The sequence below is a fragment of the Podarcis erhardii genome (genome assembly GCF_964252035.2).
Source record: "Podarcis erhardii genome assembly, chromosome: 4".
Lineage (NCBI taxonomy): Eukaryota > Metazoa > Chordata > Lepidosauria > Squamata > Lacertidae > Podarcis > Podarcis erhardii.
In genome coordinates, this window is record NC_138508.1 from 76,447,907 (window position 1) to 76,473,734 (window position 25,828).

Genomic DNA, 25,828 nt, shown 5'->3' on the forward strand with positions numbered 1-25,828 from the left:
TCAGTTCATATATGTAATATTTGTAATAGTTTTGGTATATACACTTTGACACAACTTTAATATATTCAGAAACTTTTATCTGAGTGTGTTTTTTATGTAATTGATGCATGTAATATGCTCTTATGTAAATAAACATATATCTCAATGCAACCATATTAAAGTTTAAAGATGAAAATGAATAAAAACTATGTTACCAAAAGAAAAAATAAGGAAAAGCCCAGGGCTGCTTCCACTCTGGATATTTATTGTGGAATAACCACTTCATTCACTCACTTTTTACAGGGCATCTGTATGATGTTGTGAACAAAGCATTCTGCTCCCTGATCAGCTCTCATTTTCTTCAAAGCTCAGAAAATCCAACTTTTTTAAAAAACACAAAGAACAGCTGTATAATTTCCTCAGGTTTAGATGGACTATTGTACAATGGTTTGCAGGCTGTTATAACCTAGATAGATTGCTCTAGGCATTTCCTTCTCTATGGTCCATCTGTCCTCCCTGAGAGTCTACTTTAACCCTTCCTTTCCACATAGTGTTCATTTACTATATCTTATCCTTTCCCCCACCCCACCCCAAATTGGGGCAAGGCAATAATAATTAGGAGCAAAACAAGGGAGAGGAATTATTTAAAACTTTCCACTCATATGGTCCAATATAATATCCCCACCCCTAACATATGGGACTGGGTGAAAGGGGACTGGCCACCTGGCTACAGAATGTTATTTTGATTCCTGAAGTCTGGAAACAGAGTTGCTATTCCATTTACAAGCTACAGCAGTATAGCAATAATTGGGTGCTAATAAATCACCCAAGTCTGGAGCACCCTGTTTTCTTTTGTCCCAGAGATTAGGACTAGATCTAAAAGGCTTAAATTAAATTTGTTGGTGCAAATCCTGGATGCCAAGATCCAAGTCTGGAGCAACTACCCTTTGTGAGACAATGCAAGGAGATTTAAAGCCACAAAATATGCAGCAAAGTGAAGCATGGAAGTATAGGCTGTCATACACTTAAAATATGTCCTTCCCAAGTGCATTTCAATATTTCCCTCTTCTCCCAGCAAAGGAAAACACCACACATTTGGTAAGTTAAAAACTGGTTTACTTACAAAATCTTCAAAGGTTAGGTTCATGTGCTTTTTCATACATCAGCCAGAATTTTCCATACATCATCCCTAGCTAACAGGACCAGTGGTCAGGGATGATGGGAAATGTAGTCCCAAAACAGCTGGAGGACCGAGTGTGCGGATGCGTGTGCTATGGTGTTAACCCCTTTATACATTAATTAGGCTTATGCATGTTGTTTACCGTATATGAGACTTGAGACAAGATTTCTAGGAGAAAATTTGTGATGGTAATAGCAGTTAAACAATGCAAGCAATTACCTACAGGGGTGGTTGGCTATTTTTTGCTGGAGGTCTTCAAGCAGAGGCTGGACAACCATATTTCCAAGATGAAGCAACGCAACTCTGGATTTCCTGCACCAAGCAGGGGGATAGACTAGATAGCCTATAAAGCCTCCTCCAGCCCTATGAATCTGTGATACTCCCAGGTATCCATAGTATTTTTGCCATTATATCTGCTTTTATTCCCTCTGTGCCTAAAGATGACATTATTCATAATACACAAAATACTTCAATCTATAAAGATATGTTTTTATGATAAATGATAAGTAACATTAATTAGATGAATTACCACAATATATCATGTTAAGATCTGAGATTACTGATCTCTACCTTCATGAGGCAAAAGTCCCTAGTACATGTGCTTACAACTGCACTATACAACAGAAAAAGTATTCTATAACTTTTTTCCTGAAAAACTTGGATAAACATGGATAAAAATATTGTAAATCGTCTGGTAAGTGACTTATTATTTATTAATAGCAGATTACATTTTTTAAAAAGACTTGTTAGGTAAAAGGTAACTGTAAAGGACCCCTGGATGGTTAAGTCCAGTCAAAGGCGACAATGGGGTTGTGGTGCTCATCTCACTCAAAGGCCGAGGGAGCTGGCGTTTGTCCACAGACCGCTTTCCGGTCATATGGTCAGCATGACTATACTGCTTCTGCTTGCACTAGTGGAGCAACAGGAGCTCACCCCGTTACGGGGATTCGAACCGCCAACCTTCTGATCAGCAAGCCCCAGAGGCTCAGTGGTTTATACCACAGCACCACCCACATCCCTTACTTGTTAGGGTAATGCCTAGGCAACCAAATCCTATGTTTACTGGGAAGTAAGTATCACTGAATTAATCGCCCCAATGTGTACTTTGGGAATTAATAACTAGGGCCATCTTAAATGTTGAGCTTAGTCCTATAACAGTTCACAAGCATGGGTGTAGCCCAGATTTATGTTAATGGAGGCAGGACACCCACCTGTCATTATTCTTCATATGACTCTGTCTGACAGATTGAGAATAAAACGTTTTAAATTACTTTAAATTACTTTCTTTTGACCACAAGTGCTCAGAAATATCTGTCAAAATCCTTCTACAATTTTAATTTTTTTTTATTTACTTGATGGGGGGGCAGTAGCCCCCCCCCCGCCACGCCAATGTTCACAAGGTTCTTTTATTTTTAATCTATTTCTACCACGAGAATAGCAAGCATCAACATTTTCAGTAGGAGAGAAGCCTCATATAGAATCTCTTTAGAATCATAGGTAGAGTTAAAAGGGTCACCAGGAGTCATCTAGTCCAACCCCCTGCAATGCTGGAATCTCAACTAGATCATACATGACTGATAGTCATTCAAACTCTGCTTAAAAACCTCCAGTGAAGGAGAGTTCCCAAGCTCCTAAGGGAGTCCATTCCACTGTTGAAGAGCTTTTACTGTCTGGAAGTTCTTCCTGATGTTTAGTTGGAATCTCTTCTTGTAACTTGAATTCATTGGTTCAGGTCCTAGCCTCCAGAGCAGGAGAAAACAAGCTTGCTCCATCCTCTGATAGCCTTTAGATATTTGAAGATATCAAATCTAAAGGGCTGTCACATGGAGGATATTATGACACACAAATGCAGGCAATCATATGCCGGAAAGCCTCATCAAATAGTGCTGAATCCCAATCTCATACACTCCCCTTTTTATATTAACACGCACCTTTAAAACAAAATCACAGAACTCAAAGCTTATTCACACTGATTTTTCTAGTAAAACATAAAAGTCTGATAATGACTTTGAAAAAGCAATGCTAGAATTTCAGTAAATTTTGTGTTTAAAGGAATATTTTAAAAATACAACATAAACATCTATCACTTATATATGCTCTCCATGATTATATGTTTACTGAGCTAGATGATTTAGTGTTAAGAGAAGGAAGCATCTGCTTTCTAAAATAAACTGGAATTCTCCCCCTTGTATTTGCGATCACAGTTACGTGCTTAGTAGGTTTGCTGAATGAAACTGACTCTGGATTAATTCTGTGCAAAAGCAAAAAGGCACCTGGAGGTGTCAAGCCATGCCTACTTGACACCATGTAAGGCTATCGGTCGCCATGACAGTAGAGTTTGTTTTGGTTGAGGACTTAACGGCTAGGCACACTCAGGGGTAGCTGCTACACCAGAAACTTCTTAAACTTTTATTTTATATATTTAAAATATAACTTTAGAAATAACCCTAAGGGAAGGAGAGGAAATGGCTGATGTATTTCCCATAGATAATACTAGGGACATACTGGGCTTGTGGATTTTCTTTCATTCTACTCTGCAACCTTTTTTGCGGGTGTGCAGTGGACAGCTGAAAACCCATCTATTCCACAGTGTGGGTTTTTCAGGATTGCAGCTACCCATGCTTACAAGTAAAAGACACCACCACCTCCTTCAAGCAAACACAACTGCTCAGACTTAGCCACCGTGAGCGCACCTACATAAAACCTCATTTCTCTGCAGCCTGCCTGGCATGCAACTGGGGTGTCTTCCTATTTCCTTGGTGGCCATGGGCGTAGCCATGATTTATGTTGGCGTTGGGGCAGGACAACCCACCTGCCCTCATCATCCGTTCGGCTCTGCCTAGCAGATTCCATAATGAAATGTATGGTATGATTATGGGAGTTGCAGAGTTGGAAGGGTCCCTCTGAGAGTCCACCCACCTGCAATGCAGGAATAGGCGGCTGCCCAGTCCCATACAGGGATCGAACCCATGAAACTTTGGCATGATCAGCGCCATGCTCTCTAACCGACGGAGCTCGGTTTTTAAATTACTTTCTTTTGACCCCACGCCCCAAAGCGCTGAGAAAAATCTATCAAAATCTTTCTACAATTTCTACTTTTTAAAAAAAAAAATGTTATTTTTTTTTTGGGGGGGGGGGGAAGCAGCTGCCTTTCTATCTCCCCACCCCCGGCTACGCCCATGTACCATGTACGCTATCTGTACCTTGGAAAGAATTTCTCTTCTCCTCCTGCGCCCGGGCCCGGGGTATTTCCTAGAGCTCATGACGGCAGTTAAACTAAGCTAATATTCCTGCCTTTCCCCCCACTCTCTCTCTCTCTCTCGGTCGCTCCTCCACTCAGCTTCCTCAGCCTCGCCCGCTCCTTCGCCTCCTTTTCCCTCTCAATCCCGGCGGACCAATGAGCGGCGAGCGTAAGCGGCGACGCCTCGGAGGCAACAATCCCCCGCCTCCTGCTTCACCTCAACGGCCGCGCGGCGTGGGGCGCGTGACGGGCGGGTTCACCTAGTGAGGAAGGGGGGGGGTGACAGCCAGGCAGCTGTCATGCCCGCCCCCACAGCAAAAAAATAACTAATAATTGACGCGGTGGAGGGTGGGGAGTTAATGTCCGCGTCTCTCTCAAGACCGCCTCTGATTATTCTCTTCAGGACGCCCTGAGCGCTTGTTAACTCCCCCACCCGCTTGGCACAATGAACGTCCCTCCCTGGCCCCTCGCGGCGTCTCCTTGGCAACGGCGCCGCGACGCTCCCCCCTCCCCTCCGGCTCTCTCGCTACCTGTTAGACAAAACCGGGCAAGGGGCGCGCTCCTCTTGTTGACCCCGCCCCCTTCATCTGGCGCCCCCGCGCGCGGCGCACTCCGTCCGGCCGCGTCAACCGCTCCTCGCGCCCCAAACGCCGCGTGGCGTTCGCGCGGGCGCCGGGGGGGGGGGGGGAGGACCGCCTTGTTGGAAGGAAGGGCGTGAGGCGCCTACCGTTCTATCGCGGGGGCGTAGGAGGGGTGGGGTGGGGTGGGGGACAGGTTCTTGGGCACTGCCACTAGGGCTCGCAGGGATGTCGCACGAGCCCTGGTGCCCTATGTCTGCTATTATTTTTTCTTTAGCCCTTAGTATTTCTTTTTTAAATTATTATTTCAGGGAAATTAAGGACACGCAGAGACAGCGCAAGATTTAGGGTGGTTTCCAAAGATGCCACTATCATTTTATATGTTATCTCTGAACTTTAGGGCTGCCTGTGTGCCTGTCATAATGTAACCAAAATGGCAGCACCTATGCACAAAGAGGAAGGTACTGTAAAAGCAAACTTGGGTGCACTTTTTTTTAATGCACGTGAATTAAGACTCGGGTTGGAATAGGGAGTCTTCTCTATTATTATAACTTTTGTTTTTTCAGACAATACAGCACTGCAACATTTCGTTCAGGTGACTTTCTTAACAGTAGACTCATTTATCCAAGTGCCACTCTCTTGATGCAGCCAAAACAGCACCACTCACAAACAAGAGGGAGGTATTAGCACGCTTTAGGTAACCAACAGGTTTGCAAATACACATAAAAGAACAACTTTTAAGAAAAGAAAAAGCTTAAGGGTGGCAACCCCTCCCCTGAGCCTAATGAGGACTTACTATCATGCTCAGCATATTGGCAGGTGGATGGAAACAGAAAACTGAGGGGAAGGGGCAGCAGAGTTCCGGCAGAAGGCACGCCCAATTAGATGGACAGCTGTAGAGGAGAATTCCATCCTGCAACATTTTGTTGTGGATCCCACTTACTGGTAAATAATAAGCACTTTAAAATCATTAAAGTTCCTTCTTGGGTTCTGCAAAACAGTTGGCTGAAGGAAGATAAGAAATATGCTTCATGCCTTTCCACATCCTGTAGGTTTTAGCAGAGGGAATTTGTATCCAGGAGACTCTCCTTGCTGCTAGTCAACACAAAGTATCTCATATAAACATATAACTCAGTTTAGAGAGAACATGCTCATTGGGGATTGGCTTCGAGTACCAGCAATCTGCTCATGAAATAATGGAGAAAATAGATTAACTCTGTTTCCATAACGCCCCCAAGTTATCTTGCATTCTTGATGCTTATCTCTGACAGGTTAGTAGCAATTACAGTTTGCTCTTACTGCTCTCAGATACAATAAAAAAATGAGGTGCTCTGTGGCATTTACCTCACAAATAGAGGCTGGATTTCATGTCACATTGCACAGTAATGTGTAATTTCAATGCACATTAAACAGCAATACTATGGACATAGTTTTGTACTTTTAAATATTTTTATAAATTAAGTAACATTTTATAGACATAGTATCTTACAGGCTGATAGGTGAACTGATATCAAATATATACTAAACAACATGTTTTATACATGGATTCAGATAATCAAAAGTTGGTTTTCATCTGTAGAGTAGCTAACAGATTCTAGAAACATATAGGAGAATAGCAACATGCTTTGTAGTTAAAAAGTATCAGCTGAATTGAGGGGAAATGCAGCAGAATAAAATTATCCTTAAAGAAGCGCTTCACAAAGAGTGATATAACGGGGGGGGGGGGTTAACAAGAACGTGATAACTGGCTCCTTTCATGACAGAAATAAGGATAGTCTATAGTTGTGCTATAGAATGTGGAAACAAAGTGGTCATCTAAGCAAATAATTAAAATGGTACTAACAAAGCGATAAACTGATGCCTTCTTTCAGTGAACACATTTAACTGAGTTGCAGGATATTATAGTATATGAATAGTAGTATTTATTTATATATATGCGGCAGCTAGATGGTGACTGGGAGCGGCCGCCAAGACCACATAACACCGGTCTTGAAAGACCTACATTGGCTCCCAGTACGTTTCCAAGCACAATTCAAAGTGTTGGTGCTGACCTTTAAAGGCCTAAACGGCCTCCGTCCAGTATATCTGAAGGAGCATCTCCACCCCCATCGTTCTACCCGGACACTGAGGTCCAGCACCAAGGGCCTTCTGGCGGTTCTCTCACTGCGAGAAGCGAGGTTACAGGGAACCAGGCAGAGGGCCTCTTCAGTAGTGGCACCTGCCCTGTGGAACGCCCTCCCATCAGATGTCAAAGAGAACAACAACTACCAGACTTTTAGAAGACATCTGATGGCAGCCCTGTTTAGGGAAGCTTTTAGTGTTTGATGTATTACTGTATTTTAATATTTGGTTGGAAGCCGCCCAGAGTGGCTTGTTTCTGAAAATGCCAAGACCAACTTAGGCATAGAATAGTATTTTACTTACTAAATATTCAGATGATACAAGGAGATCAGAATAGTATAAAATTATTAAATTGTATGGCTGCCATGCCTTAAAGGCAATACAGCCAAACTCCTTGACGGTGGCCATGGCAGGTGGAGGCTCCAGGCACAGTGCTGCTTCAGCACAGCATGGTGGAGGCGAGCGACGGCAGTCAGCTGATGCCAGGAGGCACCGTGTCCAGCCTCTGCCTCTTCCCTGGTGCCCTCCAGAACATGGCGTCCTGGCGCCTCATGCCACTTGCCTCTATGGGCAAGATGCCTCTGCCTCCAGGATTGTGGTTCACCGTCCCAGGATTACTATACAATGTGAGAAGCCCAGAGCTGAAGTTACAGAGAGATACCAAAGGTAACTTTGCCTTGGATATGCGATGCTTCAGGTAAAATATAATGAGGTTCCATTCATACCCTAGAGCCTCATCCAAAATTGTATGGAAGACAAGAAGTACATTTAGTGTGATGTACTCTATTCTCACAGGCAACTGAGTCTACATCCCATTGTTAACTATAGTATGTTTATAACCTTGCTTATCAACTTACACAACGGGCTGTGTTATTGATATGTTTAACGAATAATGGCTGGTTCTCTTTGTTCATACTGCCTAAATTCTGCACAAGCTTGGGTTGCGCACCCATACCCATACTCAAACTCCTAAACCACACCAAAGCACAGAAGCTCCCAAATGGACTTTTTGAATTATAGTACTGTTAACCAGTGTTATTTTTATAGAAAAAGAGGTGCTGGAACACACCATGAACGTCTCCCTTGTTCTCTTATAATGGCAATGGCACCTACCTGAGAGGTACAGTACTAAGTTCTGGTGAGTTCCAGTTGAATGAAAACCCTGCTGTTAATACATATTGTATTGCTATTTCCATTAATAACAACCACTGTTACTTATATTGTTCATTTGTCCTGCATTTTCAGTGGGGGTTTTTTGTGTGTGTATTAGGGGCCATATTCTTTGTGTTTGTTCATTTAAATAGAATGAATGTTAAATTTCCTGCATCTTAATATTACTTCCAGAAGCAAAATGCATAGTTGTAGAATCACACGTTAGTTAATGGAATTTATTCAGTTATTCTAATAGTATTTTTTCCAGTAGCACCTTAAAGACCAACTGAGTTAGTTCTAGGTATGAGCTTTCGTGTGCATGCACACTTCTTCAGAAGTGTGTATCTGAAGAAGTGTGCATGCACACGAAAGCTCATACCTAGAACTAACTCAGTTGGTCTTTAAGGTGCTACTGGAAGGAATTTTTTTATTTTGTTTTGACCATGGCAGACCAACACGGCTACCTATCTGTAACTGGAACTAATAGTATTTTGTTGGGGTTTTTTGCATAGGGTTTATGCAGCAGTCTCCCTGAAGACCACCATAACCGACTTTGCATTGTTTCTGATATCTGCATAGTAACTACACCATGGGAAACTGTTGTGGTAAAACGAAGACACCAGTATCTGTAATACAGAATGACACAAATATTGGAACTCCAAGCGCAAATGACCATTTATTTCAAAACACTGAGGAAATCAGTTTAGGACCTATGACTGGCTTTTTCCAAAACACAGGAAAAAATATACCAGAAGGGATACAAAATAATGTAGGCACTCCCTCAGAAGCTAGCTCTAATAATGTCGTCGGTTCTCAAAAGTTTGTTAAAGAAAATGATGGTTTGGAAATAACGGATGTTCAATGACATTTGTTAAAATGCTTTTGCCAATTTATATTCATGGTATAAGACTTTGCTATTTTATGTTCAGAAAAAAAAAATAAACAAAAACAGAGCTTAAGAGCCAAATCTTTGGATACGGATTCTCATGTTGTCGGGCTGGTTTGCCTGCTTCAGGGCAACAGAGAATGGCAAAACCATTACAGTGCCGATGCAAATGACAGCCTTTCTCTGCAAATATCCGTGATCTTCCATGCTCTTCCACAGCATCTACTCCCGCCCCTCTGCCCGCTAATAAGAAAAATGCCGTTAACTGCCATGGAAACAGCTGCAAGGGAGCGAACAACAGTGATCGGAAAGCAATACAGTACAGTACTGCATTCTGTAGCAGTGTCCGGTCGGAATGCATCTAAATGTCCGGGAAAGTACGGACGTGTGGCAGCTCGTGTCGCCGGTCCCTCCATAAAAATAGCTCCAAAACAGCTTTGTTGCGATTTGCAATATTAGACAAAAAAGTAAAAAGCTCAACCACTGTGCCAAAAGCAACTTTTCTGTCCGGATTTTCACTGTTTGAAATATGCCACTTTTTTTGCCGGTAAGATGTGAGCACTCCTGATAGGAACTCACGGGCGGGTTCTATTGTGCACACCCGGAAGGAATTTTGTGCGACTACATTTGGACAAAAACCATAGTCTCTCTAATCCTGTACTATATAGGCAACTTCCGGGACCTTCTGACAAGGATGTGTGTTGCTCAATGGAAAACAAATGGCGAAATCAAGGACTTCGGAGTAGCTGTTGCGCAACAGAGTGTCCGCCCAAAGGTACCAGCTGTGGCGAAAGTTCCTTTAGAAACAGACGCGCATTTTTTGAAGGGGAGCAACCCAATCCAGACAGTGTGCGACTCTTGACTATTTCTTGGATCTATGTAGATCTGCGCGCGTTGCTCCTGATTTCTAGATCTATGGCCACCGCCTGGCTACTTAACGCGCTTCCCGCGTGGGCAAAGGGAGCTGATCCCCAGTAAGTAGGGCGACGGGTATCGGGGCGCGCTGGGAGAAGCTGGAAGGGGCTTCTCTTGCCATGCTCTTCCCATATTCGTGATGGCGCCCCGCGGGAGCTGGGCAAGGTGTCCTTGAGAGGGTCCGGTGCCTTTGGGCGGCAGTCCCATACGCAGAGCCCCATGTAGCCCGACGGGGATTTGCTTTTTTGTCCTAGCAAGGTTGCATTCAGTTTAATTCGGGCGGGTGGGTCGCGGAATGTGCCTTTTCTATCTCCATTACCAGGTCTGCCAGCATGGAACAAAGCTTATTCGGGTGCACAGCCTGACCTTGGTCTCCATCAGAACCTGCAAAAATATAGTCTCTGAGCACAGAAGCAACTGCTGCAATTTGCCCAGTATGGTTGTGGTGCAGCGCAAAATTGAAAACGTTTGCCACGCACGCTTTATTCTTGGTGCTATCCCAATACAGGGAGTGGTATATCAAAAGTTGAGTGCTGAAAATCCGCTTTCCGCCAGCCCTGAAACATTCACGTTTGGCATATATTGCTGGGTTGTGAAATTAATGAGAGTGAGAGGAAATGTATTGTTTCCTTTGTAGCTTAAGGCCTAATAACTAATAATCCCTTTTTGGTATTTCAAAGGATTAAAATGATTAACCTAAAGCCACAAATTACCCTAGCAAATCTTTTATAGCCTCTCATACGAGCTATTTGAGGGTAAACAATGAATTCTGTGTTTTTTCCTTAGGTGGTCGATAAAACACAACTGGAATAGGCAATTTCTGCATATTATTCAGTCATATAATACTCTATTATCTACTTGTCAGAAAGGAGAAATAAGTCTTTTAAAAAATCTGATTCAACAGAATTGTTTTAAAAGATTTTCCAATGAAACACAGACATGATATTTTGAAAGGGTTTTGAAATGGACTATGCAAAACGTGTATCACCCTATGCTGTTTTGATTGTTTTGTTAGACTAAAACATGATAATCCGGTCATCTCTGAGGAAATGCTTCCAGTTACACTGTGTCCTCAAAGTTCCAGCTGCTGGCTTCAAATGTGCAACTAGAGGACTGATCCTGCAGTCTGTTTCCCAGGATGTTTATCAGAATTTAGCTTTAGAAGATTGGATCCATGATAATATGAATTTTGAAAACAGACACATTCTTTTCCTTTGGAGAAATTCTTCTACTGTAGTGATTGGTAGACATCAGAATCCTTGGCAGGAATGTAACCTCAGATTCATGAGACAGAATGGTATAAAACTAGCTAGAAGAAAAAGTGGGGGAGGAACAGTTTACCACGATCCTGGCAACATCAATCTCACTTTCTTTACAAATAGGAAGATGTACAAAAGAATGGAAAATTTAAAACTAGTGGTTGGAGCATTGAAAGCCCTGCGGCCCCAATTAGATGTGGAGGCTACAGAGAGATACGACCTCTTGTTAAATGGAATTTTTAAAATCTCAGGAACGGCTGCAAAATTAGGAAGGACTGCTGCTTATCACCACTGCACCTTGCTCTGCAGTGCTGATAAATTTATTTTATCAACTGTGCTCAAAAGTCCTTACAATGGGATAAAAAGCAATGCCACGCCAAGTGTACCTGCCTTAGTGAAAAATCTCTTTGAAGAAGAGCCTACTTTAACTTGTGAGATGCTCATTGATGCCATTGCAGAAGAATATGCTGCATACCACCAAATTGATAACCATATTGTTGAAATAAATCCAGCTGATGAAACAGAATTCCCTGGAATTAATAACAAAGCAAAAGAACTGCAATCCTGGGATTGGCTATATGGCAAAACACCAAAGTTCAGTATTAGCACATCCTTTAATATAGTTGATGAACAATCTTGCCTTGAAATGAAGATAAATGTGGATGTAAAAAATGGAAAGATTGAAACTTGCAACATTGATGTGCCTCCCTTCTGGTTGCCACCAATCATGTGTGATGAACTGAAAAGCCATCTTATTGGCAGCAAATTCTGTCCAAAGGAAACCACTGCAGTAGCAGCTGCTTTGATGAGAACATGCACAGATTATAAGATACACGGCAAGTGGAATCTCTTGTGTGAGAATATAGTATCTCTAATGTAGTCGATTCCTGATAATCAATCCTTTATCAATACAGTCTTATTCTAGCAGAGGGTTTTAAGGACTTGGCTGAACGTGAGATTTAATAGTGAAGTAATAGACTGTTGAATGTAAACAAATTCACTTTTTATTAAAACATAAAGAAAATAAAAAAATACAAACTTGTTAATCAAGTCAGTTTTGTTTTTTAAAATGGTTATCACCAGTCCTTAGAAGTCTTCTCTTTTAAAATTTACATATTTATTTCTTAAAGTTAGCATCCTACAGACTTGCCCAAATGGATCACACAACGGCTTGCAAACAGTATAAAACAAAATACTGGTAGAAAGAAACATAGCATAGTATAGCATTAAAAACATGTACCTAGACATTCAAGACAAGAATTTTAAGGTCAATTTATGCCTTCTGAATTCCCAGTTCTAGTAAGACATGGCATGCGTGAAATAAGAGGAATCATGCTAGGCATTGTTAGCTTGAGAGCCTAAGCCCATTTACTTGAAAGCAACTTCTACTTAAGTCAATTGCCAATGTAAATGTATTTAAGACTTTGGTGACCAAATACTTCCTAGCCGTTTATTAGGTGGCTTTAAAAGAGAGACCTAGAACATAGGGATTAACCAAGAGGCCACCATTTAATGGAGGTTCACAGGAATGTTCTTGCCTTCTCCCATTGTTGACAGGTTGGCATAGTGCTCAATCTTGCTGTGCTGATTCTAGAATGTCGAAGCCTGTGTCTGTCTGGGCTGCTTTCCTTTACAAGAGTTCTGCCTCTCCTCAAAAGTAATCCATAGTGAAAGATAAAAACGTATGTGTCCGTATTATGCCAGTGTCGGGTTCCCCTAATGCGGGAAACTCCATTGTTGCATGGTGACATCAGCTTGTTATTGTGACAGAAGCTGCATAACCACTCCCCCAGAATTGTTTCTTCAGTAAATTGGCATATAAGGCAAAAGCTCCCTGTACAGTTCCAAATTCCTTGAGCATATTAAGTGGACAGCTTTATTATACATAGCTGTAGCATCTTACCAGTTTTGATCCCTAAGGAAGTTAGCTGCTTTTTCACACAATTAAGATGCCTATAATTTCTGAGTTTGGAAGATTTTTGCTACTTGCTTAGTTCAGTGATTCTTGAAATACAGCTTGGGAACCATAAGCATCCCTGTTTAACTTGTGAGTGGTCCCTGAGGTTAATATGGGGTGTATCCAGACTAAGCTAGTTACATCTTTAGTTTAACTGAAATTAGCCAAGTTTAAGTTAGTCATTATTAACTTGTCCTATGGCTATGTATGGGACTAAAGGAAAACTAATTTAGTCTGAATCCAGCCCAGTGAAAATAAGAGGAAAATGCTGTCAGAGGGTTTCTTTGACACATCTACCACATGGTGAAGAAGCAACCAACTTCTCACTTTAAAATTTAAATCTATATGCAGTGCAAATGGCTGTAGGGAAAACTTCTATAAATCTTCCAGCTATATGCACAATTCTTTCCTATGCACCAATCAGGTTTTTCTGAATTGTAGCTGTTAAGAGACAAATGCAGTAGTCAAATGTTTTACTTCAGAGGCTTTTTAGAGGATCCTTCCACATGGTATGGGAAGCAAATCTGATAGCCCAGCACAAGGAAGCAAATCAGAATTGTGGTCTTCACTGACAGTTCATTACTCTGGGGTAAACATGTCATTTTGTTTAGATAAGCAATCAGGCTGATGTGCAGATTTAAAAAAAAAAAAAATACAATCAGTTTACTTTACAAAAATGCATAGTGGATGTGGTGGAATAAAGTAGCTCTTGCTCAAAAAAACAAACACACTGGTTGGTTTGGGAACTTAGGGTCATGTTTTCTTTGTATGTTTAGTGTGAAAGATGTCCACTGTAGTTTCATGACATGGTCTCAAATCAAAATCGCAGTATCCAAGGCAAAAACGACCCTGTGGAAAACAAATTATTCTACCAATTAAGCCATTCAGCAATTCAAATTTATTTTAAAATTTATTATTTTTCTATTCGGTTCCCACCTGTGGTTTCTTAAAATAATCAAGGCCTCTTCCAATTTTAATCATCCATCCATTGTTGAATCTGTGTGTTAAATGCAAAAAAGAGAAGTGCTTCCTCAAAAATATAGAAACTAGACATATGTAAGGTTAACAAGAGAAAGGAAATAATTTCACTGCACTCTTAATATGTAAAAAGCTCAGGGAGCACAATGAGCAAAGAACAGATGATAGTTGGCAATTTCAATCTCTGCAACTTTTAAGTTGTTCCAATTGAGTTAACAACAATGTTCATAGCAGGGCATGCTCTTAATTTGCAACATGGAGGAGTGATGCAAGTGTCAGCCCTTTCCCATACAAATACCATTTCACAGACACGCCAATAGAAGCCTAAGGGGGGTGGGGGTGAAGAACATATGAAGTAGGCCATCTTTGCCTCTCCATGGCATGCAAAGTTGAAACGAACAGTTGCCTGTTAAATATATATTAACCATGGGTGTACATGTAAATATTTTGACTGCTCTTCCCATCATTTGACTTGCTGTAGTCATTTTTGTTCAACAGCAGGCAGGCAGGGGGACAAGTGGCAATTTGAACAGTTGGCAGGAGACACCACTGCTAATTACTCTTAAAAGTTAACAAGTTTCCAGAACCTGAACTGACAACTCTAAGGTTTGAAGATAAACATAGGCTGGAATTCCAACCATGTTTACTCAAATGTAAACCCCACTGGATTCAGTGGGGCTTACTTCCAGGTAAGTGGAATTAGGATAACAGTCTTAGTAATCAATTATATGGGTGATAGCCAGTGTTAGTCATTCTCAGGGTTGAGCTGCTGGAATAAATGTTATCAGTTGATTTCAATGGATATACTATCATTATGATTTAGTTGATTATCACCACCTGTATCTTAGACAATCAATGTGGAACATTTTATTCACATGTCACCAACCTAATTTCTCGATCGTGTATTGACGGAGAATATGATACATCCAGAGTAACGCCAAAATCTTTCAGGGATTGTTGTATCTCTTCTAGGATAGTCATCTGTTGACTCTTTTCATTGCCCTGTAAAGATTTGTTTGCTTTAAAAATCAAATAAAGATAATGGCCGACATACTGTAAATTCATATTGGTCGTATTTCTCAGAATGAATAAGCCCCTTCAATATTTTCACTTTTACCAATGCAGATACTCAAATTTAATGTTAAACATAATTCCTGCAAGGTATCTTACGAAATGGAATGTGTGTGTTTGGTAGATGGAATAAGTAAAAGTTAAGAGGCTAGATGTCATAGGACAAAAGATGAAAACACCACACACCAAACCAAGCCCCACCTACACACACTTCTAACTATGGATTCAAACTAAGACTTGCGATGAAGTCCATAAAAGATGATTCACACATTATTAAAAAACTAGGCTACCAGCTCTCCAAACACAGTTAAATTATGTCATTTGTAGCACACTGATGGCTTGAAAGGAGAACCACCCTGTTGTAAACAACATGTTTTGCATGAATACCACCCCAGGTTCAATTTTTCACATCTCCAGGAAGGCTGAGAAACCACTTGAAAGTCTGGCTAATCAATAGACAGTATCAAGCAATCGTCTAGTTCAGTATACAGCAGTTTCCTTTATTATAACTATAATTACCTAAATTTTATTACTATTATTTAAATTTGTATACCGCTCTTCATCCACAGCTCTCAGGGCGGTTCACAACATAATTTTCTTCTAATTAACATTCTCTTCTAATTAATAAAAACCTCTTATTTCCCTATTGTTAGTAAACACAGGAAATGTGACGAGTGGCTATTCACAAGCCTTACCCTAAAACAATCCCTCCAGTACAAAAAGTGTGTACTTTTAGGTGCAAAATATAGCAATCTTTTCCATCTTGTTTCCCTCACTACTGAGTTGTTGAAGATATCTGTCAGAAATAGACCGGTATCCTCAGAAAGAAAAAAGATAGTATATTAATTTCAGACCCATTCTGAATCCAGAATATATTATTACTGTTAGCAAAATGTTAACTGAAAAATTCATTGACGAAAGCAAATCCTTTTTTTTTTCTTTTGCCATGGCAATTACAGTAACTGCTTAACTTCAGTAAGTACAATTTTATATGGAACAACACTGCAACCCTATGCATATCATATTTAAGAATGTTTGGAGAGCTGGTGGTCTAGCTGTTGCTGTTATTATCATTATCATCATTATCATCATCTACTCAGAAGCAAGTATCACTAAATTCCTTGGGACACAATCCAAGTAAGTGGACTGCAGTCAGGGTAAAATACTTACTTCATCATGAGAAGTAAGAAGATGTATAGTTTTCACTTTGCATGGTCCTTTAACAAGCATTTCACAGAATCTTAAGAAGTTGTACAACTGTAAATAAGTAAATAAGATTAATTTTTTAGATGGAAAAGAAGAAATCGTTTTGAGTGTATAAATCAACCATGTCTTACCTGATGGACTTGCCTAATGTAAGGGTCCTCAACCCAAACCTCTGTAACAGTTTCATTAAGATATTCTTGGAACAGCTTTTCATAGCTGAAACCTTTTGAATTTTCTTCTATTTTAATTTGTTTGTGGTATTTTCCATCTAAAAAGAAGAAAACTTTTCACTTTGAAAAAAATGCAGTATGGCATCTTTGAATGAAAAAAAAAAAGAATACAATATATAATTCCTCAGGCATAATAATGAAACTTACATTACAGCTTCATACCTTCTTTCTCTTTCTCAATATATTTCTTAATCTCTTCTGCCCTGTCCATATAACTTGTTATTTTGTCTCTGTAATGAGTCTTTTTCTTCTGATCTTTTGTTGCTGAAAACAGAATACAAGATGCAGAAAGACAATGAAAAAAATAGTTCATCAACTCCCTTCCTTTCACTTTAAATTTTAGAACTGCATGCACATAACAGGGGAACTGACCAGTACCCAACTCTCATGACAAGCCCTTTAGATATTTGAAGATGGCTATCATTATCTTCTCTTTCCCAGATTAAACATACCCATTTCCCTCAACCATTCTTCATAAGGCTTGGTTTCCAGGCCCCTGATCATCTTCTTCACCCTTCTAAAGGACCATGGACTAAAGGGTTATGAATACCTTTGAATTCCCTTAAGGATTATATAATTTTGTGAAGGATATGTCTGCCATAATAACTTACTGGGCAGTTAAGGCTTATTGTAGCATCTAAGGTAGCAAAGGGACGCGGGTGGCACTGTGGGTTAAACCACAGAGCCTAGGACTTGCCGATCAGAAGGTCGGCAGTTCGAATCCCTGCGACTGGGTGAGCTTCCGTTGCTCGGTCCCTGCTTCTGCCAACCTAGCAGTTCGAAAGCACAAGTGCAAGTAGATAAATAGGAACTGCTCTGGCGGGAAGGTAAACGACGTTTCCATATGCAGCTCTGGTTCGCCAGAAGTGGCTTAGTCATGCTGGCCACATGACCCGGAAGCTGTATGCCAGCTCCCCCGGCCAATAAAGCGAGATGAGCGCCGCAACCCCAGAGTCGGTCATGACCGGACCTAAAGGTCAGGGGTCCCTTTACCTTTAAGGTACCATAATCTACCGGGCCCAATTCAAAGTGCAGGTTTTGACCTATAAAGCCTTAAATGGCTCAGGACCACAATACCACAAGGACCACCTCTTTTCAGATGAACCTACCCAGACCCTGAGATCACCTGAGGCCCTATTTTGTGTGCCTCCTCCACAAGAGGTCTGGAGGGTGGCAACACGAGAATGGGCCTTTTCAGCAGTGGCTCCTTGTCCCTCTTTAACCAGGCCTTTGGCTGATTGGCATCCAATGCCATTTTAAAATGTGTTCGGGAGGATGTGGGTTATTGGGTTGTTTTTATTTTGATTATGTATTTTGTGTTTTTATATTGTGGTTTTAATAATAACAACAATAATAATTTTATTATTTATACCCTGCCCATCTGGCTGGGTTTCCCCAGCCACTCTGGTCGGCTTCCAACAGAATATTAAAATACAATAACCCATTAAACATTAAAAGCTTCCCTGTAACCGCCCTAAACCTGCAGGTATAGAAGAATGAATACAAAAACTTATGGAATATGCAGAAATGGTGAAACTTCTGGAAGAATAAGGAATCAAGATAACAAATCTTTTATAAAAGAATGGAAATCATTTATTGAATATTTATAGATAAATTATAAACAGATAAATACATTGGAAGGATTATTGTAACAACCTGCAATTTTATAGGAGTATATATGTAAAGAAGATGAATGAGTAAATTAAGTTAATTTGGCTACACAGAAGATATTAAAAACAAATTAAGGAACCCAGAAAGAGGGGGAAGGAAGTCAAGTTTGAAATGTCAAAATGATTGTAAAATTAGTGAAATGTATAAATTTGAAAAGTATAAATGAAAAATAAAATCAGAAATAAGACCTGCGGGTATAGGGCGGTATACAAACCTGATAATAAGTATTTTTAAAAATTAGAAATCTACATATTATTTCATAAGCAAGGTGTTCCTAAACAAAGCAAAATAAAAAAATACCTTCCAGTAGCACCTTAAGAGACCAACTAAGTTAGTTACTGGTATGAGCTTTCGTGTGCATGAAGACTTCTTCAGATACTCATTGACAAACAGCGCAGGATGACTTTATTTAAACAGATAAAGGGCTCCACGATCCTATTCGCATCTCCTCGGAAGTCACACAGGTTCCCAAGGGACTTGCTCCAAGCGCACCCAGGACTTTGCCGCGCACCTCTGCCTTCAGGCCGCACCTAACAGGGAAATCCACCTGCAGGGAGCGACGGGGAGGAGGAAAAAGCCTCACCTTTGAGGACCCGCATCAGGAGGTCAATCCCTTCCTGATAGCAAACAAGGGACTCCTGGAAGCGAGAAGCCGAGTCCAGCTCCACCGCCCGCTTCAGCACCAGCACCGCCGGGTCTTCCATGGCTGCTGGGAAAGCGCGGCGTCGGGTTCCTCGCTTAACAGGGCGATTCGCCTTCGTGCGAAGGGGGAGAGGGGCAAGCCTCCGGGAGTCACCAGTCCCCAAAGCGACCCAAGCAAACCTGCAACTAGCAGGATTCCACGCCTGCCGCCTGTCACGTGATTCCTGAGAACTGGAAACCGAAAGGCAGGCAGCCGAGCGGGCGGAAGAGCGCGCCCATAGAGACATGATCTTCCTAGACTTTCCTTTCCCTTCGGACGCATCCGCTTCCTAGAGAGGAGGAGGAGGAGGAGGAGGAGGCGGCGGCGCTGACGGTGATTGGTCGAGCCGAGCGACGTCCTTGCCTCGCTTAGAACGCAAGGGTTTGAACATGGCGGCGTTGCTGGGCAGAGTTGCGGGCGGGAGCCCTTTTGCTGCCTGGCAGGTGAGGGACGCGGGGAAAGTGGGGAGGGGGGAAGCCCAGTGTGCTGTCCTGCGCCTCGATAACCGCACTTGGATTTAGTGAAGATTCCTGCATTGCAGGCGGTTGGGCTAGAACATGGGTAGGCAACCTAAGAGTAGAATGTGTCCTTTTATTTAAAATGCATCTCTGGGTTATTTGTGGGGTATAGGAATTTGTTCATCCGCCCCCCCAAAAAATATAGTCAGTGGGCCGACCCAGGGCTGAAAAAGGTTGCTGAACTCCGAGATCCCTTCCAGTTCTATGATTCTATGAATGCTTCAGGTTTTCCGTATTCCTTGGTGTTGGCGGCCACCATTTAGCCCCCCCCCCCCCCAATCTGGGCTTCTTCGTCATATTGCATTGTAAGAAAAAAAAAATTGTTTCATAACCTGACTTTTTAAAAAAGCAAACAAGAAACAAAAAATGTCATACTAGCGTCTAATAATAATGTCAGTAATTGTGGATTTGCTTGCTGTTAGGGTTAGTATTGGAAGTGCACTTGAAGAACCAAAAAATGATAAAGGAATTAGTAGATTATAACTTGTAGTTAGCCTATGCAATAAAGAATTGTCTTTCCTTCCTGCTCCAGAGTCTTGCAAAATACAAAGTGGAACCAATCACCTGGAGGGTGTGGATCAGGCAGAAATTTACAAGGTCAAGAATTCCCGAATCGGTAAGCTTTGTGTTGTAGGGGTGCAGAATTAATATTTCATTTTCTTTCATTTATTTATCTTCGTAAAATATGTCTTTTTTCATTTTGTTACTTAAGTAGAGAAAGCAGTTACAGACCTTGAAAAAGGACAAATAGAATAAGCAAAAGGATAAGAAGAGAGAAAAGTAAACAGTACAGTGGTACCTCGGTTTAAGAATAGTCCTGTTTACGAATGATTTGGTTTACGAACTCCGCAAAACTGGAGGTAGTGTCCCAGTTTGCGAACTTTACCTCAGTCTAAGATCGGAATCCAAATGGTGGAAGGGCACCGGCGGCGGGAGGCCTCATTAGGGAAAGCGCGCCTTGGTTTAAGAATGGATTTGGTTTAAGAACGGACTTCCAGAACAGATGAAGTTGGTAAACCGAGGTACCACTGTACAGTGGAGCTACAGATAGTTAGCATCTCATACCTTTTGGGAGGAAGCATCTCAAAGCTAAATTGTAAAATGTCCTACAAATATTATATGAGATATTCCAAGAATCATTGACCAGTATGTCTGCATTACCACATATATTCACATATCAAACTCTCTTGTAAAAAAAATCTTCAGGTCCATGGTCTACTGTTTACAATTCATTTATATGCATGTTACTCAGAAGTAAGTTTCATTATATTCAGTGGGGCTTAACCCCCAGGTAAGTGTACAGTACATAGAATTTAAATGTAAATGTGCTACACATAGAATCACAGAATTGTAGAGTTGGAAGAGATCCCAAAGATAATCCAATCCAACTCTGTGCAGTGCAGGAATCAGAGCTGAAGAATCACTGGCAAATGGCCATCCAACCTCTCTTTAGAAACCTGCAATGAAGGAGTATCCAATGTTAGCGATACTCAGAATAGGAGCACTGAAAGAAATACTCAAGTCCATTGATTTCAGAGGGTCTACTCTGAGTATCACTAATATTGGATAGCACCATATACCAATGAAAGGTATAGTTTAAGAACCAAAAATTAATAGAGGGGAAAATACCAATATTATGCTTCATCTCTTCTTGTCATCCTCTAATAAAAAGTAAATGGTTCAGGAAAAAATACAAATAGTATAATTCCTTCCTTTTTAGTACACACATATTTTAGTACAGTATCATTTTGCTAAAAAAAAGTATTGATACAGACTTATTCCTCTGCTATCTTCAACTACTTTGCTACAAATTACCTTTTTACAACTACTGATATATGATAACTGTATTACTGAAGCCTGCTTTTGTTGAATTTATTTTAGGTATTTCAGCCGCGGCCTGGTGATCATGAAAAATATGGGGGTGATCCACAGCAGCCCCATAAACTGCACCTTGTGACCAGAGTCAGAAGTGGAAGAAGGCGTCCTTATTGGGAAAAAGAGATAATCAAATCTCTTGGATTGGAAAAAGTATAAAATACATTAGCATTTTGCAGGGACGCTCTGTTGCATAGGGGGAAAGCCCAGTAAATAATTATCTCTCTCTGGCATTAAAACATACAGCCCAATCCTACACATGTTTATTCAGATATAAGTCCCACTATATTAGATTAGACTTGCTCCTTGGTAAATGTACACAGGTTTGCAGTCTTTCAGAGATCAAGAGTAGAACAACTTCAGCTCAGGGCAAGGGCAAGTTATTAAATTCAATGATCTGCTGAATCCCTTTGCAGTTTCTTGTAGAGGATCCACATTAAAGGTAAAGGTAAAGGGACCCCTGACCATTGGGTCCAGTCGTGACCGACTCTGGGGTTGCCACGCTCATCTCGCTTTATTGGCCGAGGGAGCCGGTGTACAGCTTCTGAGTCATGTGGCCAGCATGACTAAGCCGCTTCTGGCAAACCAGAGCAGCGCACGGAAATGCCGTTTACCTTCCCGCCGGAGCGGTACCTATTTATCTACTTGCACTTTGACGTTCTTTCAAATTGCTGGGTTGGCAGGAGCAGGGACCGAGCAACGGGAGCTCCCCCCGTCGCGGGGATTCGAACCACCAACCTTCTGATTGGCAAGTCCTAGGCTCTGTGGTTTAACCCACAGCGCCACCCGCATCCCAGATTAGTTAACGGTAAATCGTTAAAAATGGGTTTGATATCTGTTGCCTTTATATTAAGTTTATATTCAGTATCTAACAAAGGTGCCAGCCACACTTTCCTGAGCAGAGCAGAATGAGATAGGAACTCTCACCAATGGCTCCCTAATGCCTGCTCTGACATGCTGCAGCAGTGCAGTCTTCTACATTGGGAGGAGAGGGGAGCCCAGAAGTACACTCATAGCAGCTTCTGTTTATCTTTGGGTGGGGGGTGGGCAGCTGGAACTACCTGGGAGAGTGGGGTGGAGGTTGCCTAGCGACTTTCCAAAAACCCATCTGAGGCATTTCATGTAGATCATTATCCTATTCTTGTAAATCACTTGTTAGATATCCATGAAAAAGCAGTTTCAAAGCCATACTAGGTATATTTTGTTGTGCAACCAGTTGCCTGAGAGCATGTGGGAACATACATTCACATTCTGCCATGCAAGACAAGTAGATGCTCTGCATCTGAATGTCTTACCTCAGTGCATATAAGCAGCAGCAGTTGGCAAGTGGTGTCCCTGATTAAGTAATCTACACATGAAAGCCTGATTTTGAGTGTGGTTCTCTCTTGCTGAGGTGTGTAGAGATCCAATCAGAATTTTTAGCAGTCAGTTAATTCATCTTAGTTCACCCCTTTATCTAAGTGATTGCTATTTATCACAATTTTGACATTCTAAATATGGTAGCACATATACAGTGTTCCATGAACTTTAGCAGAAATGATCCTGTACTAAAATATGTGTGAGCTAAAAAGAAATGAATTATATGTATTTCCCCCTGAACCATTACTTTTTTTATTAGAGGATGACAAGAAGAGATGAAGTATAACATTGATATTTCCCCTTGTATTAATCTTTGGTTCTTAAACTATACCTTTCATTGGCATAGGGTGCTATCCAGTATTAGTGATACTCAGGGTAGACCCTTTGAAATCAATGGACTTGTGTATTTCTTTCAGTTCTCCTACTCTTGAGTATTGCTAACATTGGATACCACCTTCTGTATTTTTATTAAATCTTCATGGATGAATTCACCTGTTTAGGCTCTCACAGAATGAAGGACAATATATGTGAATAATATAAATCACCAAGTAATGCAATAACAGCCAATGTAATGCTAACCAGATGTTGTTATTAAGGATAACACCTGTTATCCATGACCTCTGGCTAGTCTTGCTGGAGCTGATGGAAACTGGAGTCCAACTAGATCTGCAGGGTATCACATTGGCTACCCCTGAAGTAATGCAGGATTGTCATAGTTATATTTTAAGAATAGCACACTCACTGCAACTACTACTGCAAGCTCTCTGTGTGTGTATGCAATCATGTGTTTGAAACTGAACTTTTCTATAAAATCTGCTTATCTGCAGAGATATGAGCTAAGAGTGCATAAAAACATCCCTTCTGTGAATGAAAAACTGAAAGTGATTAAACATCTAATAAGGTTAGTTAACTCTTCTTGACAAAAGCATTTTAAAATGGCTTTTGTAGAACAGCACTAATGTATTTTGTCTCTTCTCCTGCTTCCTTCTCCGCTCCTATAGCATAAAACCATTAAAGCTACCCCATGGAATTCCATCTGAAGAAGAAATGTCTGACACCTTTATTAACTGTGCAGGTGAACTAATAATTCGCCGTCGTCTAAAAGAACCGGAACAGAAAAAGATTGATGCTTTGTAATGTGTGGTGGCATTCTGAACAATAAATGTAATTTTAAACTGAAATTTGATTGCGGAGCTCATCTACCCATCCCTTGTACTGTGTCAAGGCTTTATTTGACTGATTAATCAAACGTGGCTAGTACTTATGCTGATTATACAAGCATTTCATCAAGCGTGACTGTATGTGTATGTAATTCCTTTTTCCACTGTTTGCCTATTGGAAGCACCATAGTAGGTCTCAAACATTTCTACCACCACCGATCACTTTTCCACAATGACTTGCCTGCTAAGGAACTTCCTGAAGAACCACCAATAGAGTCTGAAATTTGTAGCGTTGATAAAAGCCTTTCTTGCCTCCCCCCCCTTTTTTTTTTTGCTTCTGCTTTGTTTCTTTTTGGGATTCTCATTTTAGATGCACCTCGCTGGGACGCCAGCCAAGCTGAACCCCAGGCAAGCGGCAGCAGAGCATGATGGTTGTCCCACTACCAAGCTCTGAACATAAAGGGGACTTGGATTGTAGCCTAAAGCATGACCACCTCATTATTCTATGTTTAATAGAAAGTGTACACTAAACCAACCCAGTACTATCCAGCAGTATACTGTAGGAGAAACTCAATGCATGGACAAACTCTCTTCATTTTTATTTTCAATGAGGAATTCTTTATAAACTCCTGAAGAAACTTGGTTCCCTGTAACAGGTTGTCTAATACACTGTTTGAAATACGGAATGTATTCATTATTCCTGATTTAGGCAGAAATAAAATGAGTGACTTCAGTGCATGCTAAGGTTCATGTAAGTCCTTGTTGCTGTTGCTGTGCTGGGAAGGAAACAAACCAGAGGCTGGCTTTCTGTTTCATAAGCCAAGAATGGAAGCCAAAGTTGGTTCTTGGCTTGGCCATTGTCATTTGGGGAAAACAAATCATGAGTGTTGGTTTGCATGCACCACAAAGGCCTGCCTCAGGTTTCTTTCCTCCCTCATGGTGGCAGCAACAAGAGCGTGAGGAGAATGACTGGAAACTTTTGAGCAATATATTTACCAACACTGTGCACACGTTATGGCTGAAAAGATTCTTTTGCGCTAATGTTTTATACACATAAACAGTATAAATGGGCTGAAACGGCTTGGGAGCAATGATGACTCCATCATCCATTGTAGAATAGAACCTTGCTGAAGTGTGCTCTGTGTTAGAGTAATCAAAAGCCAAGTTTGGTATTAATAGACTGTCCCTTTCCCTGGAAATATCACCAGGCAAAAGAGCAACTTAAAAAATTAACAGATGTTGGCACATCTGCCTTCAAACCAGCTGGTGCTTTTTGGTGTACACAAATGGCTGTATGGAGACAAGGCAAGAGATGAAATTAGGAGGTGTGTAATTAATGAGTTTTTTAGTGTTGCATCTCGAGATCAGTAAAGTGATTAGCATTAACTTCAGAGTAGACGAAAGGAAACACTTTCTAAAACTTGTAAAAGAGTTCATAGTCATTTGTTAGCCCCTGACAAAGATATTTAAAAGAAATATATAAGAGAGGGACAAGTTAGCTCAAACTTCTCCAATGTCTGTTGGCTGGGGCTGATGGGAGTTGTAGTGCAAAACATCTGGAGGGTACCAGTTGGAGATGACTGCATTAGCCATGATAGCTAAAAATAAAAGCAGTGAGTAGAGACTCGAGCATTTGATTATCTTTGTGATGACCTGCTTGAGTGTTTCCACGTATAATCTATCAATACGGTAACTCATCTGAAAAAGTGAATTGCTTTTGCAATCTTCAAGTGAGATGTGACCTCAGCAAATAGTCAATACTGTTACGAGTTCATGAAGTGCAAGACACCCCAAATTCCTGGGTCCAACA

The 25,828-nt window shown here is 41.1% G+C and overlaps 4 protein-coding genes across 9 annotated transcripts in view; 2 read left to right on the plus strand and 2 right to left on the minus strand.

The window, feature by feature from the left end:
• The window catches only part of TSGA10 (testis specific 10), a 37,503-nt gene extending 32,778 nt beyond the window's left edge, over positions 1–4,725 (minus strand). For 3 of the 5 annotated variants that reach the window (XM_081857890.1, XM_081857889.1, XM_081857891.1), the window contains exon 1: positions 4,363–4,718. In XM_081857890.1, the coding sequence (XP_081714016.1) occupies positions 4,363–4,422 (60 nt within the window). In that variant the 5' untranslated portion in view covers positions 4,423–4,718. Of the gene's footprint in view, positions 1–4,362 lie in introns of all 5 variants that reach the window. The other 2 variants (XR_014155534.1, XM_081857888.1) reach the window with 2 other exon arrangements.
• Positions 4,726–9,177: 4,452 nt separating this feature from the next.
• On the plus strand, positions 9,178–12,506 carry LIPT1 (lipoyltransferase 1). The gene is made up of 2 exons (XM_081859398.1): positions 9,178–10,111; positions 10,839–12,506. The coding sequence occupies exon 2, from the start codon at positions 11,076–11,078 to the stop codon at positions 12,189–12,191; it is 1,116 nt and encodes a 371-aa protein (XP_081715524.1). The 5' UTR covers positions 9,178–10,111; positions 10,839–11,075; the 3' UTR covers positions 12,192–12,506.
• Positions 12,298–19,352, minus strand: MITD1 (microtubule interacting and trafficking domain containing 1). 2 transcript variants are annotated; one of them, XM_081859399.1, is made up of 7 exons: positions 19,008–19,343; positions 16,916–17,017; positions 16,655–16,791; positions 16,488–16,574; positions 15,133–15,248; positions 14,205–14,265; positions 12,298–14,117 (listed from the first exon to the last, which is right to left on the minus strand). In XM_081859399.1, exons 1-7 carry the CDS (start codon positions 19,126–19,128, stop codon positions 14,022–14,024), a joined length of 720 nt encoding a protein of 239 aa, XP_081715525.1. In that variant the 5' UTR covers positions 19,129–19,343; the 3' UTR covers positions 12,298–14,021. The 2 variants fall into 2 exon arrangements, with proteins under 2 accessions (XP_081715525.1, XP_081715526.1); XM_081859400.1 differs by lacking the exon at positions 16,488–16,574 and having other exon boundaries at positions 19,008–19,352.
• Positions 19,353–19,466: 114 nt separating this feature from the next.
• Positions 19,467–24,039, plus strand: MRPL30 (mitochondrial ribosomal protein L30). The gene is made up of 5 exons (XM_081859402.1): positions 19,467–19,549; positions 20,157–20,240; positions 21,506–21,652; positions 23,686–23,759; positions 23,860–24,039. Exons 1-5 carry the CDS (start codon positions 19,496–19,498, stop codon positions 23,993–23,995), a joined length of 495 nt encoding a protein of 164 aa, XP_081715528.1. The 5' UTR covers positions 19,467–19,495; the 3' UTR covers positions 23,996–24,039.
• Positions 24,040–25,828: the final 1,789 nt, after the last annotated feature.